The 17,673-nt window shown below is 42.6% G+C and overlaps 1 protein-coding gene across 30 annotated transcripts in view; it reads right to left on the minus strand.

The window, feature by feature from the left end:
- The window catches only part of MICAL3 (microtubule associated monooxygenase, calponin and LIM domain containing 3), a 266,829-nt gene that overhangs the window by 117,250 nt on the left and 131,906 nt on the right, over positions 1–17,673 (minus strand). For all 30 annotated transcript variants that reach the window (XR_012003010.1, XM_072766402.1, XM_072766389.1 and 27 more), the window contains 3 exons: positions 4,277–4,618; positions 2,261–2,468; positions 18–134 (listed from right to left, as the gene is read on the minus strand). Coding sequence is in view for 29 of the 30 variants with exons in the window: in XM_072766402.1 (XP_072622503.1) it covers positions 18–134; positions 2,261–2,468; positions 4,277–4,540 (589 nt within the window). In the remaining variant the exon portion in view is untranslated. The remainder of the gene's footprint in view (positions 1–17; positions 135–2,260; positions 2,469–4,276; positions 4,619–17,673) is intronic.

Here is a 17,673-nt window from a genome sequence, read left to right on the forward strand (position 1 = left end):
TGTCCACTCCAACTCACGTTCATTTTCTTGGTCCTCGGGAGGCTGTACAAGACCTTGGAATTCCACATTGACATGGATCTCAATGCCTAGGATCAGGGCTACTTTCAAAAGTATTAGTTGAAGCTGACGGATACCTGGGGGAACAAGAAGATGATACTAGTGAGGACATACCAAGAAGGGAGGCCTAGATAGCAATTACTACCCAGCTTCTCACCTGCCCACTCACACACTTTCTCCAGATTCTCAAAGTCTCCTGTAGTTGGAGACATTTTCCAAGCCATGCTTCACAGCATCTTTCTTTCTTTTTTAAGGGCAAATGCAATTTGGTGCAAGAGATGTTCTAGAGAGATGTGCAAGGCCACTCCCACCTCTTGGGTTAGGTGTTCAAAACAACCAAAAGCTCTGAGACAACAGAGATTGTGGCCAACAGGAGACTCTTTTCCATCTCCCCTTGATTCAGTCAGAGCCACACCATATAGTGGAATCTACAATCCTGACAAGGACATGGTACTTACAATAAAAGGCTAAAGCTGTGCCCCCACAGGTGGGTTTTCCCGTTTAATACAAAGGGGCTGCACTACTTCCTGAGATTCCCACAGCATCTTCCTTTCATCCTACCACCTCCCTGATCTTCATGAAGTAAGAAAGGGAAACCTTAACCTAAGTCTCTTACTATTGTCCCTCCCACCACTGGTCTACAGGTACAGAAACCAAGGCTCATAATGATGGAAAATCCTTCTCATCATCACAGAGAGATTTACTTATTCCATGTCCAATGAGTGACTACCAACTGTCAGATATGGTCGCAGCCCCAGGCTTATGGTGATAAAAATCTAGTCCCTAATGTAGGACACTCTCAGCTCCAAGACAACTCTCACATAAGGCAGACAAATCCAGACAAATCCAATGACCTTTGGTCCTCTTTGAAGACCAATCTCACCTGCAGCCTCTGACTAATCCTCATCTAAGTCATCTCGGTTCTTTTCCGCAGCTTACCACAACCACCACCCTTCTGAGTCACACTCCTAAAGGTTCATTAAATCCCATTCTAGCACACATTTAATATTTGCAGACAAATGGATTCCAAAATGCTTTACATATTATAGCCCAACAGATGGGCAGAGGGCTTCCTCTGCCAGTGGAATGTGGCAGCCGTTGGCCAATGCTTGATAAATTGGCACAACTACTTCAACCAGCAATGGTTAGGCAGTTGTTTGATATATCTGCAGGACACATCTGGAGGAGCTCAGAACAAAAGTTCCTCGATAAGACTTTCCTGGAATCATTAACGATGACCAATAAACAAGACTCAAACTTCATGATGTCTGTTCTGAATCACTTTCTCAGAGAGGCCACTTAACAATCATGAAAAGACTATCTGCATTAACTTGTATTTACTCTATAGGATCTCAGAAAAGCATACCCTAAGCTGAGCTTGGAGATGACAAAAATATATCTAGAGCTATCCAGGCTATAGACCTTATGAGAATCACCTAGCCAAATGAGTCTCATTACTGACTTGCCATTTGTGATCAAACTAGGAGGCTGCTTCTCAAGCTGTGCTTTCCACAGGACTGTCCCCATAGCATTTTGTTCTTACACTAGTAAAGTATGTATCATATCACATTAGAGATAGCCTCATGATTTTTTGCTTCTTCCACTTGACTAAGAACCATCAGAGGGTCAAGGCTCAAATTGGTAGTGTTTCTTGGCCTGGCCCCAATGCCCATCCCACCCACTGCAAGTGCTCAGGAAGAGTTCAAGGCCTAACTTTAGAAATCCTTAAGTTAAACTCATTTCATAGGAAATAACACTTGCAGTTAAGATTCCTAGGTGATGGGGGTGCCTGGGTGGCTCAGTGGTTGAGCGTATGCCTTCGGCTCAGGTTGTGATCCCCAGGTCCTGGGATCGAATCATCAAGCCCCACATCAGGCTCCCTGCATGGAGCCTGCTTCTCCCTCTACCTATGTCTCTGCCTCTGTGTGTGTGTGTGTGTGTGCCTCCTGAGTAAATAAATGAAATCTTTTTTTAAAAAAAAAAAAAAAAAGAAAGAAAAAAAAAAAAGAGTCCTAGATGATAGATAATCGCATCACAGGTATTTTGACTCCAAGCACAGCATGCTTTCTATACATTAGATATTAATGATGTTAGAGCAAATTGAGCTATTGAGTATGAATTCCTTGAATAATCTGCCTCTTTCTACTGAACAAGTGGGTAGGGGGCAGGGGCGAGATCCTACAGGAGGACTGATTTTACTTACTGATATGGTCAATAGCTCCAGCACAGAACTTGCCATAGAACTTCTTGGCACCCAGACCTCGCAGATCATGTATGGTGAATGGCCAGAGATGCAAGACGTTGTTGCGGGAGAAGGCATCTCGTTTCTCAATAACAACTACCTTAGCTCCCAACAAGGATAAGTCAATGGCTGTACGGAGACCACAGGGGCCAGCTCCAATGATGAGACACTGAAAAACACAGCTGCTTTCAGGGCAAAGGCAGTATCTCTTGGGAGAGCTCACATTTCAATAACAGTTTCATGATCTTATAAACCATCATTACCTAAAGCCCCCAAGTAGGGCTATTCTCCCAAGAAATCTTCAGACCCATCTGGGTCATAGAAGAGCACCTGCAATGGCTTGAGAGAAAAATTAGTGATTGTTATGGATACAGAAGACTCTTAACTGTTAGTGCTGGACATAAACCCAGCACACGTTCACCTTGTAGATCTGCAATCTATTGAAGTGGCCATCATTTCAACATAAGATTTGAAAATCATGTCATCTTTTATTAATAGGAGAGGACCTTTTGAAAGGTTTCTAAGTCAAGCATATTTCTGTCCAAGAAGATACAGATTATTAAACACATAATTCAGGCAATATTAAGAGTCCTGAAATGAGTCTACCACTCAAGGATTCCTAGAAGGCAACTTTCAAGAGCCAAAGTTTTATGTGATGAAAAGAATTCTAAAATCATCTTTAGACTGAAAGTTGAGGGAAATGATCTTAAAGACCCATATTTTAGAGAAGTACTCAAAGTGAGAATGGACACCTAACTAACTTGTACTCTGTGCACAGAGGAAAGAAAGACATGCAAGGTTTTGGCTTTGAATTCCTTTCATTATTGATAAAAAAAAACAACAACAAAAACCAACCAAACAAACAAACAAAAACAAAAACCACCAGAAGTGGATGCCTGGGTGGCTCAGTGGTTGACTATCTGCCTTCAGCTCAGGGTATGATCCTGGTCCAGGGATCCAGTCCCACATTGGGCTCCCTGCAGGGAGCCTGCTTCTCCCTCTTCCTGTGTCTCTGCCACTCTCTGTGTCTCTCATGAATAAATAAAAGCTTATAAAAAAATAATAAACAGAACTCACTCATAAGAGTCATGCCTTTGAATTTCTTAAATTTTGCTGATGAATATCTACCCAGAGGCAAATCCATGGGGGAAGGGTCTCTAGGTCTCCACACAGGGCAAATTAAAGCTCATGAAAGGATATTAATGATCTAGTCATGAAGTCATCTCCAACTTTGTTTCTCTGGTTGTTTTTCCAAACTTCTCACTGAAAGTATTTTCACATAAGGAGGAAAGCAGGATATATATTTTGTTCCTTCTCCACTTCCTCGTACCTGCCCCTGTACAGGTGACTGAATATCTCACCTGTTTCATGAAAACTGTATTTCTCTAGATTGTGAAAAAAGCAAAAGAATATTTTGGCTCACAAGGCCCTTGCTTATCAAAACAAACCCCTGGAACACGAATGAAAAGAGAGGTCTGAAGTTAGAGGCAAATGCTCAAGTTAGCAAATATTATCTAGACCTTATTAGTCACTGAGTATGGAGTGATGACTTTATAGAGATGACATGCCAGATGTTATGAAGCCATGTTCAGATAGGATGCTAACAAGGCATGGCTACTTCTTTGCTAAGCCACCTGCACCCGCCTAACAGTGTGAGATTCAAAATAGAGCCTCAGGGAGGAGAAAGTTCCTTGCCACTTGACTTCAGGGTTGTTCTTAAATAGCTGAAACCCTGTTCAACATGTGAACACATGAAATAAGAACAGGGTCTGGGGCATGTAACAGTTGACTGAACACAGGTGATGGACCCACAGAGTTTGACTTTCTATCCTGGGTCTCAGCTAGACTCTGCCTAGTTCTCATGCATTATACCTTTACATAATCCCTTCTCCAGCCTACCCTTACTCATAATCTTTTCTTTTCTGGTTAAATCCTTAGGTCAGTGACCCCAAGGCCTGGGGTAAGCCAAATCCTTACCTTGGTGTTAGTGCAGGCTTTTCCCTTTTTGTAGTCTTTGTGGCTGCCCCGCTTGTCCAACTTTGCCCACAGAGCTTTGGCTTTCCAGTAGTTAAGCTTGGACTTGAGCTTGTGATAAAAGGAGCGGTAGTCCTTAGGCTTCAGTTCGAGGTGGTCACAGAGCTCTTGGAAAGCCTTGAGGGTCCCCTTGCAGGTGGTGGCCTGCACAAACCGGTCAAAGAGGACGTGAGCGTGATTCACTGTCTCATTCTTACTGTCCTCCATGCTTCATCAACTCTCAGCAACACCCAACAAAGGGGGCAGTGGGATGGCTGTTGATCCACCTGATTCTGTCACATTAATCTAGCAAAAATAAAGAGAAAGGAATGGTTAGCAAATCCAAATTTCTACCTACAAATATTTTCTAGGAGATATAACTCCTTTTCAAATGGAGTTCCGAAGTGTCATAGTCATTCATTCAACAAATGTATATCCTATACCTTCTAAGCCAGGCACTATCTGTGACACTGGGGATGGAAAGATGAGTAAAACAGTGTTTGCTTTCAAGAATCTTACAGTTTAGTGTGTGAGGCAGGCTGATGAACAGAATATTAAACATAGTCTGGTAAGTGTCATTAGAGAGCACGGCACAAGGAATTTGGGGACACAGAGGATGAGTATCTAATCATAGCGGGTCCTCGTTGAAGATAAACCTCTGAAAGGTGACAGCTAAGTCTTCCAGGGGAAATCAGTATTAGCCTGAAAGTGAAGAAGTGTAGAAAATGGGAAAGGAAAGAAAATACAAAGGCTTGTGAGTGACTCTTACAGATAGGAAAGGCTCAAGAATAATTCTCAGGTTTCCAACTTAGGCAACTGAGTAAATGGTGACACCAAGCCAACGAATCAAAAATAGAGGAACTTATTTGTGAGGAGAGCGTAGTGAATTCCCTTTTGGCTTGTTACATTTGAGCTGCCTTAACAGAGGTGCTCACCAGGCAGTCAGGCATGTATTTGAAGCTCAGGGGAGTAGCTAGGGACCTAGGCCCAGATTTGAGAGTAATTAGCATGCAGGTGGTAGCTGAACCTTCAAAAGTGGTATAGTCACACAAGGGGAGTCCATGGGAAGAGAGAGCCATGGGCCCTGGATGAGATCTGAGACTCATCAACTTGTAAGGAATTGGTAGAGAAAGATGAGCTCCTCTAAAAAGATTGTGAGGCACAGTACAGAGAGGTCCGAAGAGAACCAAAGGGCAGTGTCACAGCAGTCTAAGAAAGCACAAAGTCCAGAAGTATCAAAGTAAGTAGGGATTTAAAGGACTGAAAAAGTCTTGCTCCTGCATGTGATATATGGCAGGGTAGGAAGATTTTATAGCCATTTCATTTTGCCTACAAACATATTTGACAGTAATGATAATGTCTACACCTTCCACTTATCAAAAACATCTGTACTTCTACCATCCTATATGTGCTGGATAGAAGCTTTTTCTTTTTCTTTTTCTTTCTTTTTTTTTTTTTTGGATAGAAGCTTTAAGATGGGACAAAGTGCCTTACATGCTTCTTAAATGTACTCACTCCCTTGGGTCTGTTTCATCATTTTTGTACCATGTTTCATGTATCCTCACTACTTAGAACTATTATTGGGAGTTAGTAGGCAAAGGACCGAAAGTGAACACTAAGTCATAGTAATAAGAATAGCGAAGCAGGTCAGAACAAGAAAATAAGCACTTGCAAGGCTCTGAGACTCCACCGCCATCTGTGAGCCAGATATTGGTGACATGACCCTGGACAAGTCATTCTGCCTCACCAGGCCTTCATTTTCCCTCTTGTAAGACAAGGAGGTGACACTGGATGGTCTCTAAACTCCTCTTCTGATTCTGAAGTTCTCAGAGTTTAGTGCTGACAAAATCCTGATGGTCATAGTACTCACTTCCCGTGTTCTAGTCACCAATTTGCTACTAGTGTGACAAACAGGACTGCACTGAAACTTCACCTTTAAGAGGACTTACTCTTGGAGATGGGAGGAAACAGAGGAAGGAGGTGTTGATCGAGGTTGGTTAGGAGGGCTGCAGAAGTAAGAAGTGACTCACTATGTAGTGAACCAACCCAAGAATACTGGGAGCCATCAAGCTGTATGTGCTGATAAAATCAATTCTCAAAAGAAGGCCCCAAGCTCTAGATTGACATAGAAGAGATCCAGATTCTGTCCTGAAGCTCTTTCACTGGCTAAGTGTCTGTGCAAGAGAATCCTCCTTTGTGAAGTAGAAGTAACATCCTGCATCTCTCTACACCTCACCATGACACCGTAAGGCCAAACCAAATCTACAGGTGACCTGTCTTAAGCTTCATGGGAGAAAGTAATAGCCATACACAAAGAACCAACATTTTCCCATTACATCAACAGACATAGCACTCTTCATACACTGTGGAGGCCGAGTTGAAGATGGTAACTCTTCACCTGGAAAATACTGACGTGGCTTCTCATCTCAGATATATACTTACTCAACAGTCTCTCCTGGGTCTGGATATAAAAAATACACTGCTTTAAAAAAAAACCCACAGCTTGTCTCAATAGTCACATGGCCAAGAGTCCATCAAGAAATGGAATTAACTGGAATTGACCTCCAGTTTCCCCCAAAATAAAAGTTTATTCTAGGAAGTAGGAGGCAGCAAGAGGAATATTGTAAAATTCCTAAAAAAGAGTCCACTTTTTTTCCCATTTGCCAAGGCTTATCTTAGAAATGGTATATAATCAAGAGATGTCTTGTAGGGGCGGAAAAAAACACATGTGTTTATCCAAAGGCAGAAGGGTGACAGGTAACAACGGATAACTAGAAACAAAAGTCCCAGAGTGATTGTCTCTTGCCTTGTCTCTTGCCTTCCTTGTGTGGATTTCAGTGGCTTTGCTTTTTTGGCAAACAGACAGCATTCTGCAATCCTGACCCTGCATGCCTGACTGTGTTCATAGTCGACTTTGACTCCACCAGAGTCATAATGTTTGGAAAACTGTGAATACACCTGGGTCTGATTTCTCTGCCTCTTGTCAAAGAAGAAAATGATTTCTTTTTGTTCTTAAATAGCAGTCACCTTCCACTCCTTGCCAGGGTTTGGAAACTTGGAACCAGGAGGTTCTTGCTGAAACCAACACATTAAAAATCCTGCAACTGTGGGGCACCTGAGTGGCTCAGTTGGTGGTTAAGTGTCTGACTCTTGGTTTCAGCTCAGGGTTGTGAGACTGAGCCTCCAGTTGGGCTCTGCGCTGAGTGTGGAGTCTGCTTGGGACTCTCCTTCTCCCACTGTCCCTCCCCCTGCTTGCACGCGCCCTTGCTCTCTCTACCTCAAATAAATAAAATCTTAAAAACAGTAACAACAACCCTGCAACATTATCTCTAAAAGCCTTTTCCCTGTCATAATACCTGTTTTATGCTTACACCTCCCTAAATGTCTTGGGCATTTATTTTCAAAGAAAAATTCTGCTTTGTAGGCTAACACCCTCTTGGTTGGCTGTAACCCACTGTGTGAAATACTTCCACAGAGCTATGAACCACCAAATCATTTCCAAATCAAACCCCACCAGAGATGAAGCATTTCCAAAATCAAACCCCACCAGAGATGAAGACTTTCATCAATAACTGGCCCCCCAATCCTTCTGCTGACTTTCACATTAAGAGGTTTTAGCCACAGCTCTCAGACAACAGCAAAGAATCTGCCTCCAAGCAGTAGTCAAGTATTAAATGCCCAGTCTAAGGGATTTCAACCTGCAGGTCACTAATGACAACAGATAAACAGAGGTAAGTTGGTTCCTGGAACAATGCGACAGGCACCCAAGGTAAGAGTACACAAGATTAATTCCCCTGGGCTGCTTCACTTTTCCTACTTTGCAAGCCAAATGACCACATCAGGAAGACACTCTCAAGTGCTACAGTATTATTCTGTAACTCTGCTGGACTGGGACTGTGTCATTTAGCAAGGGGAATCTGGCTTTCTGATTCATTCTGAGAGCACTGGGGAGAACTGCAGAAGGACCATTCCTGTTATTGCCCTCATTTCCCTCATTCCTGAAGGTCAAACTGAGATCCTGCTCCTCCTGGCCTCTCCTGGAGCATTCCTGTGTGCCAAACATCCTAGTATCCTGGGAAAAATCAGTATTCATAATTACAGGAACCTAGAGACCAGGAAACCTGGCCGGAAGGTGCCAAAAATCTTGGGGACTAAAAAGCCAAGGTATGGAAGGAAGGGAAAAGGGAAGTGACGAATCCAAGGAGGGAAGAGAAAGAGGAGATGCCAGGTTTCCAGAGCACTGGTGCTTTTCTGCCAATGAACAATATCTCACATGTTTTGTCCCATGGCAGCTGACTGCTGACTCAAGCCTTGCACATTCCTTCGCTGTAGTAGGAAATGCTGGAGAGGCAGCCTATGAATTACAGGCAGGGACAGAGTCTATGTTTCTATTTACAACAAGAGTAAAAGGTTGTCACTGACTCATGGCTGGTTATGAGAACACTCAATCTCTACCTCCTAGAATAGGTGGATGATTATTTGCAGGTGGGGAGAACTGTTTTTAAAAATAGAAAAGTGAGGGGCACTCGGGTGGCTCAGTCAGTTAAGCATCTGCCTTTGGCTCCGGTCATGATCTTGGGGTCCTGGGATCAAGTCCCAAGTCGAGCTCCCTGCTTAGCGGCGAGTCTGCTTCTCCCTCCCCCTGCTCTTGTGCTCTCTCTCTCTCTCACACACACACACACACACACAATCTCTCTCTCTCTCTCTCTCTCCCCCTCTCTCCCCCACTCTCAAATAAATAAAATCTTTAAAAAAATAGAAAAGAGAAAGAGAAACAAAACCAGAAAATAGGAATTATAGTTAAAAGAGTATGAAACCAGGGGCACCAGGGGCTCAGTCAGTTAAGCAGACGTTTGATTTTGTCTCAGGTCATAATCTCAGGGTCATGAGACCCAGCCCCTCATCAGGCTCCACTCTGGGCATGGACTCTCTTTCCTTTTCCCTCTCTTAAATAAATAAATAGTATGAAACCAGAGTCAAGTTAATTTTCTCCCTAGCCAGTGCACCATCAATATAGCAGCAGATGTGCCAATCTCTGAATCTTATTAAGGAATCTAAGAGGTGCTTCTTTCCGTAGCCCATCCAGTCAGAAGTGTGACTAGTTTAAACTTATCTTAGGAGTAAGTAGATTTACAGGGACTCTTTGCTGCCTCCTACTGCTTCCCATCTCCAGCACCGGTGGCTTATCTCTCATAGTCGTATCTAGGGTTCTCTGGATACCTAGGAAGTGAGCCCAAAATAAAATAAGGAAAGCAGTCTTTCTCCTATATTCTTATTTCTGCACAATTCCATCCTCAGCTCATTTCTGACTTCCCAACCTATTTAGCATCAAACAGACACTCAGCAAGATGCCAAGGACACAGAAAACCAACCTCCACCCCTCCCTCCATGTCTCTCCTCGTTCCCTGGATCTGCTCTTTAGTCCCACTGTATTACTCATCTGCAACTGTCATTTCACAAAAACATTATCTAAATGGCTTTCTCCTCCACTAAGAGTTTCCTTAGGGCAGAGACCAGGTCTTTGTAGTTATAGAGTGACCTGTAGTGGAAAACACGATGTTTCTTTGGAGCTGATGCGGACAACGGAATCCTCTCAAGGGATTCTATATGAGGGTCCAGAAGCCCCACAGTGGAAGGACCAGTCCTGGGGAAATGCACTGGCCTTGACCTGTGTAGCTGGGGGAGGTAGAAGAGAACTGGATATATGTTACAGAGGAGACTTCTACTGTGCTACCAAAAAGTTCTATCTAAAAATGCAATGGTAAGACTGGATAGGGAGTAATGTCCTAAGAAGAGCCACTAGCAATAATGCAGCACTTCCCAAGTTATGGAAGCAACCCAAGCGTCCACCCATAGATAACTAGATCAAGAAGGTGTGGGTACACATACAATGTTGTATAAAAAAAGAATGAAATCTTGCCATTTGCAACAACATAGATGATTCTAGAGAGTATAATGCTAAGTGAAACAAATCAGAGAAAAACAAATACCGTATGATTGCATTCATATGTGGAATTTAAGAAACAAAGTGAAGAAAAAAAGCCAAAAACAGACTCAAATACAGAGAACAAACTAGTGGTTGCTAGAAGGAACATGGGTGGGAGGATGGGTGAAACAGATAAAGGAAATTAAGAGGACACTTATCCTGATGACCACTAAGAAATGTCTAGAATTGCTGAATCATACCGTATACATGAAACTAATGTAACACTCTAGTTAATTATACTTAAGTTAAAAAAATATTTTCCTCTTGTTCAATATACTGCATTCTAGATAATCCCTTAATGCTTAGATTTATTCATTTTCTCTAATCAGCTATTCAGTTTTTAATTTCAACATTTTAATTTTTTTTAATTTTTAAAAAGATTTTATTTATTTATTTGAAAAAGACAGAGAGAGAGAGAAAGAGAGATTGCAAGAGCAGAAAGAGGGAGAAACAGACTCCCTGCTGAGCAGGGAGCCCAATGCAGGCCTCGACCGCAGGACCCTGAGATCATAACCTGAGTAGAAGGCAGACGCTTAAGTTGACTGAGCCACCCTGGTTTCCCTAACTTCAACATTTTTAGATTTCATTTCCGAAAGTTTTCTCATATTTTCCTGCCCATTTTTTATAGTCTCTTGCTCTAAAAACCAGTATTTGTTCAGTTTTTTTGTTTATAAAGTATATTAAACTAAGTTATATTATACTCTATTACAATTCCTCAGTTTGTATATTTATAATTTGTTTTTTCTATTGACTGTTGCTCATGTTTTTATTATGTTTAGTAATATTGTTTTCCCCAGAAGGGAGGTGGGTGAGGAGATGGGGAAGTTGGAGACGAGGATTAAAGAGCACATTTATCATGATGAAAAAAATAATAATAAAATAAATAGGAGGGGCACCTGGGTAGCTGAGTGGGCTAAGTGTCTGCCTTCAGCTCAGGTCATGACCCTGAGGTCCGGGGATAGAGCCCCATATCAGGCACGCTACTCAGGGGGGAGTCTGCTTCTCCTTCTGACCCTCCCCACTGTTCATACTCATGCATTCTCTTTCTCTCCTTGTCTCAAATGAATTAAATATCTTTAAAAATAAAATACAAAAAAAAGAATTTTAAAAAATGTTTAATTTTAAAAAATGTAGCACTTTTGTTATGAATTCTCATACCACCTTATCCTTGGCTCTGGAATGACTCTCTCTAGAGGGTTCTGAGAAAGAGCCTAGACGACATGATCTCTGTGCTCTCTTCTAAGTCTCCAATTCTGAAAGACATTGTTATGGCCCTAACCTCTACGTTATATCTTCTCTAGCTTTTTATTCTACACCAGAAAGTCAAGGAGTCAAAAAGAACAGTGTCCCCCTCCAACCAACAATGAACAGTATCAGAGGCCAGTCTCTTATAAATAGCTTGATCATCTATAAAATGAAGTCATACCCACTGGATCACAGAGCTTTGCAGGAACTGAAGTAATGAATGTAAATGGTTAGCAGTGCAGCACAAAGCAGGACCCTCTAAGTGGCAGCAGTTATTAACTATTACTATTATGATTCTGGCAACAAATGCTTATACTCAGGCTAAATAAACGGCTTGCACAACAGAACGAGAGTGCTCAAATAGCTTTGTTTTTTTGAAAGAAAAACATTTCAAAACTGCCTTTGCTCTATCATCAGCCTATGTACCCTCTCCATTCCATCTGTTCCAGAAGGTGTGATAGTGGCATTGGTAGAGAGCTAAAGGAATAAGATTTGTGTAAGCTCCTGCCAAACTTAGATATTAAAACAAGAAAGACAGACTTCCATCAATAATGGTAAAAACAGCTAAGGTGCTAAATGAATAGTTACTAGCTGTCCACCTCAGTCCTATAAAGGTAGACTCTCTTCCCTCCATCTGCAGGTGGGGAAGACTTCAGGCTTGCAGGGCAGATGGCCAGAAAGCAATGCTGCCATGTGTTGCATCCAGAGCTGTTGACCTCAGAGCCCGAAGCAGAGCCTGAAGCAGAGCCCGAAGCGGAGCCCGAAGCGGAGCCCGAAAGCGGAGCCCGAAGCCTCCCGTTACCAAAGACCACCTGAGAGTCTAGCTTGAGAATTCCAGGCTCATCAGAATGCTCATCCTGTCCCCTGCCGCCCAAGGGGCAGAACCGTGTGTGTCCACACAGACCACACACAGACCCCATCTGCTACAGAGGTCCCTGCCCAGCTACCCACAGACACGTGGCTCTGAGTACATTTAGTAAAGATACACAACGTGGGATTCTTCTCCTTCTCACATGTTATCACTGTATCTACTCCTCTGAAATGGAGCCCTTTCACAAATGCAAGCGAGGGCAGTCTGGCCTCACAGTAACTCTTTCCGCTGGCTGCCGAAGGGCTAGGCGACTAAAATAGTACCAGCAGGGTTCTTATCAGTCTGCATTCTTCAGTGGCTCTAGCAACCCCACCAACAGCAACACCTCTGAGGAGTCCGTTACAAAGAATTTCTGAATCATCAGATGCCATCCCATGCATTGTAAGAATCAGGACAGGACAGGGGGTGAGCCTCAGCCTACCCACTACCAAGAGTCCAGCACCGAGTGACAAAGACACTGAGAAATCAACACCTTCTTGCCCCCATAACCTGAGAGCACTGCCATGCCCCAGGCTCTCCTGGTGATGAAGGGCCTCTGATCAGGAGAAAAGTTCACTGAGGTCGTGGCAAAGCACAACCCAAATGCTGTTCCTCGCACAGGGGTGGGCTCCCATTGGTTTTGCTCAGTACCGTGTACCAGTTCTAGGCGCACAACAGATGATCAACGAGGTTTTGCCGACTAAAGGGTTACCAGGCCACGAATACCTATGCAGACTCAGGAAGTGGTCTGGCTGACAGCTGTGTGACGTGGCAGGCAGGGCTACTGCAGCACAGCCTCTGAGAACAGCAACGCCCTGGCGGTCCAGAAGGACGGAAACACCCCCATGAAGATGACTGTAGAGCTGTTGCGGAAAACTGAGGTCCATAAAGGCACGCACTCTTTCACATCTTAATGGTCTCCCTCTCCGAGGGGCACACCCGCAGCCGAAGCATTCCCAGAACATAAAGACAACTGACAAGAGATTAACCTGGAACAGAATTTAGGGTTTCTCACTTGTCCAGTCTGCCCACTACCAGTTGTCATGAATCACAAAATACACAATGGTCAAGGCTGGGTAGGATCTGAAAGATCATCTCATCTAGGCAGCCATACCACATTTGCATCTTCTATATATCATCCACAACACACGAATACCTCCAATGCCAGGCAACTTTCTACCTTAGGAAGCAGTCTTTCCCATCTTTGATCAGCTTGAAATGCTAATTTCCCAAGGACTCAATTTCTATGCAGAAGACCAGAACCATTCTGCCCAAAGATTTTTACCTGGTGGTCCAAAATAACACCTCTTAGAAGTATCCAGAGAATTAGTTCCTCTCTTTTACCTAACAATCTTCCAAATATTTGCTATCTATACATTCTCCTTAGTTCTTTTAACCATTTCTATTTTGACATGGTTTTCAGTTTCTCTACCTTCTTTAGCATTCTTCCACAAGCTGCTATCATTAATGTCTATACCCATCTCATCTGCCTTTCCTCCTGTGACAGTGAACAGACAACTATCCACATGCCTGCCTGAAGCAACCCTCCACCCATGCACACAATCCAATCCCCTCCTCAGCTGTAATGCCTCCTACACCGGTCCCTCTCTCTTGCACCAAGCCCCTCCCCCAAACTGAATGATTTCCATTAGTGTAATATACCTCTCTTCTCTAAAAACCCTCTCCTGTCCCCATCTCCTCTGACTAGCTTACTCCACTCTTAGGAAAAATGGTTTGTGGTTACAATTTTCTCTTCTCTTTTGAACCTACAGCAATTAGCTTCATGCCCACCACTTCACAGAAACGTCTCATCAAAGACATGCATCATCTCCATACTTTCAAATCTTACAGTCAGTTTTCAATCCTAGTTTCTTCAACCTATCTGCAGCATTGAGTCATAGCTGATCACCCCCTCTTCTTTGCCTCTAGGACATCACTCTTTTTGGTCTCCTCTTGCCTCATTAGCCACTTCCCCGTGTCCTCTACTGGTCCCTCACACATCAAGTTGGCTGCAACTTGAAATGGCCACAGGATCAGTTAGTCTTTGGGTACTCTTCTCAATCTACATCTACTCCCTAAACTTCAATAGCTTTAAAATTTTTAAATTGTACACACATTCTCTCTATATGTTTATATAATTTTTAAAAAACTTTCACAAAATTTACCCTTACTATTGAGATATTGTCTTCTATTTCATTAAAAAAAAAATTGCTGATCTCTGTTGTATTGATTTCATGACACAATCCACTCTGAAAATCCTCCAGTCCCCTGGCTTCAAGCACCATTTTATAGCAGAGATAGTGGGAGGTGCTCCAATATTTATTATCTCTCTTCTGAACTTGTATTACCAATTATTTATTTGACATTTCTACTTGGATATTTGACAGTCCTCTCAAACTTATGTACACAAAATCAAGCTCTTGGTTCCCATTCCTACCCTCAGCCTGCTTCTTCCTTAGTATTCTGCATCTTGGCAAATGATACCATTACCCACCACTCAATCCAAAAACCTTGTAATTATCCTAACTTCTGTCACATCTCATGGTCAATTCCTTGGTAATTTCAGTCTATCATCAAAATACAGCCCAAAGCCAACTACTTTTCACCATCTCTTCTAACACCTTCGTCAAAGTCATTATCATCACTTACTTGGATTACTATAATTGCCTCTCTCCGTGTGCACTGTTCAAATCCCACTCCAACCACAAATACTTTCTATATAGCAACCCTAGCATTCACTTAAATGTTAGTCAAATCAGGTGATATACCTCTGCTCAAATGCTCCAATGGCTTCCCACCTCATAGTTAAATCCAAAGTCCTGCAATGACCTATAAGGCCTCAAGTGACCTGCCTCCACTTCCATATGTCCCTGTTTATGTCCTACCACTGTCCCCTATGCTCCTTAGACTCGAGCCAGATTGGCCCCTTCCTGTTCCTCATGCACCCTCCACAGACTGCCCTCCAGAGTCTCAGCTCTTGCTTGCTCCTCTGCCTGATGCTCTCCACCCAGACAGCTACATGGTTTCTTCCTCATTTTCTTCGGATCTTTGCTCAAATACTACCACCTTATTAGTCAAACCTTTTCTGACCACCTACACGAAAAAGCACCAGTTTCCTATCACTGTTTCGCCCCCTCACCTTGCTTTATTTTTTGTCTGGTATTTGTTATCACTTGATACAGTATGTGATTTACTTGCTTATTGTCTATCTCCTCCAACAGAATGTAGGCCCAACTAAAAAAAGGAAAGAGCTTGACTGAAATGTACACTCAACTGCTGACATACACTGTATAGGACAACTCCAAATTCTTATTATTGATGTGTTGTTTCTAAAATATGTCTTCCTCACCCTGTATTTATGTGCTTTGCTTTCAAGACCCATCAGGGCCTTTTAACTATTTTCACTAAATTTCATCTTTGTTTGACTCGCCAGAGCCATGGCTATAGCTCTCATCTTAGGGAAAAAGCAAATATTTTTACAATGGCCTACCAGGCCTTGTAACAGTATTTCACAAAATTTTGGTCTTAGGGTTCCATTATACTCTTAAAAATATGAGGGCCCAAAGGTCTGTCTATATTTAAGGTATTTGAGGTTAAAAGAGAAAAAAATTTCAAAATTTATTAGTTTGTTTAAAAATAACAATCCATTACATAGCCACATAATTAACATATTTTATGAAAAACAAAAATATTTTCCAAAACAAAACTTAGAAGAGTGATGTTTTACATTTTTGCAAATCTCCCTAATGTCTGTCTTACAAAGACAGCTGGATTCCCATATCTGCTTTCTGCATTCCATCTGTTGCAACACAGACATATCATGTAGCCACCAGAAAACTCTACTATACACTCATGAGTACAAAGGAGTGGAAAAAAGGGCCAATTACATCATCTTAGTACTGCTGTGCAAGTAGTTTTCACCTAATGGACACCCTGAAAAGGTCTCAGGAGTCCTGAAAGACCTGCAGCCCATACACACCTTACCCCTCTCCTATCCCCCTATTGCCATCCATCTGACACATCCCCTCAGCCAGACTGGCTTCTCCTCTGTTCCTCATACACCCCAGACACACACCTCAGCCTCTGCACTGGCTGCTCTCTTTGTCTGAAATACTCTTCCCTCAGATCATTTATGCATTCAAAAAATATTAAGCATGTATTATGTGTTGAGTAGTTTCCTAGGTTCTTGAAACAATCCAGTGAACAGAGAGGGAAAAAAACTCTCTGCCTTCAAGGGCAGAAGCCTTCTCATGGAGCTGACATGAGCACGATTTACTCTCTCATTACCCTTGGGTATTTATCCAAATGTCACCTTTTTAGTGTGGCCTTCCCTCACCACGTTATTTAAAACTGACTCCCCATTCTGCTTATCCTCTTTCCCTGGTCTTTGCCGAAGCACTCACCACAACTTGACATACTATAAATGTCATTTATTTACTGTCTGTCTTCCTCTCTGGAATGTAAGCTCTATGAAAGTAAGAATTGTTGCCAATTTGTTCGCTGCTGTATTATTGTGCCTAGAACAGTTCCTGGTTCAACAGCAGATGCACAATAATTACCTCTTATATGAATAAGTGGATAGGTTCATAATCTTCTCCAACCTGCCCAGACATCTGGGGATTCAGGCAGAATTCTATTAGGATTTGAGACACAAATCGTATCAAATGAAAACAGATAGAGTATCTTTAGGCAAGTGCCATCAGGCTGGGAGAAAGAATACACATACAGGGAAATCCAGATGGTTCCTACCCTCTGGTCTGCTGGATCATCTGGTACTTCTCCATGAACGAGCTACTCTAGACCTGCCTTATACATGCCCTGCCCAGCAGGCCACTGCACCCAATTCGGACCTGCCAGCAGTAGAGGAGAGCAGGACAGGAGCCAAACCTGGAGGCAGCTCTGTTCTCAAAAGCCAAATAAATAGGTTCAAAGTAACTGTCCCTTAAAAAAGAAACTGGATTCCAGAAAAGAGTGGTATCAATGTCATGAAATGCTATATAACAGCCCCCGGCCCACTTCCCTAGATAGGTAAGTGAAGGACCCATAATATTTCTAAATCCACGTTATGTATTTTAAAAATCTGCATCAGAAAAACACAAACCTATGTTAAGCCGACGGTGTCTGAAAAGGCAGCACTTTCTCATTTAAGGCAGGATGACAAAGGGTTACTGTGTGTTTCACTATTCGCCAGCTTCTGATAAGGTTGCCCAGAGATTAGGTAGAGAGACAGGGAGCCAAATAGAGAAAACTAGACACTTAAAATTCCAGCTTCAAAAGTGG

This window comes from Vulpes vulpes, chromosome 8 (genome assembly GCF_048418805.1).
Source record: "Vulpes vulpes isolate BD-2025 chromosome 8, VulVul3, whole genome shotgun sequence".
NCBI classification, from domain to species: Eukaryota; Metazoa; Chordata; class Mammalia; order Carnivora; family Canidae; genus Vulpes; species Vulpes vulpes.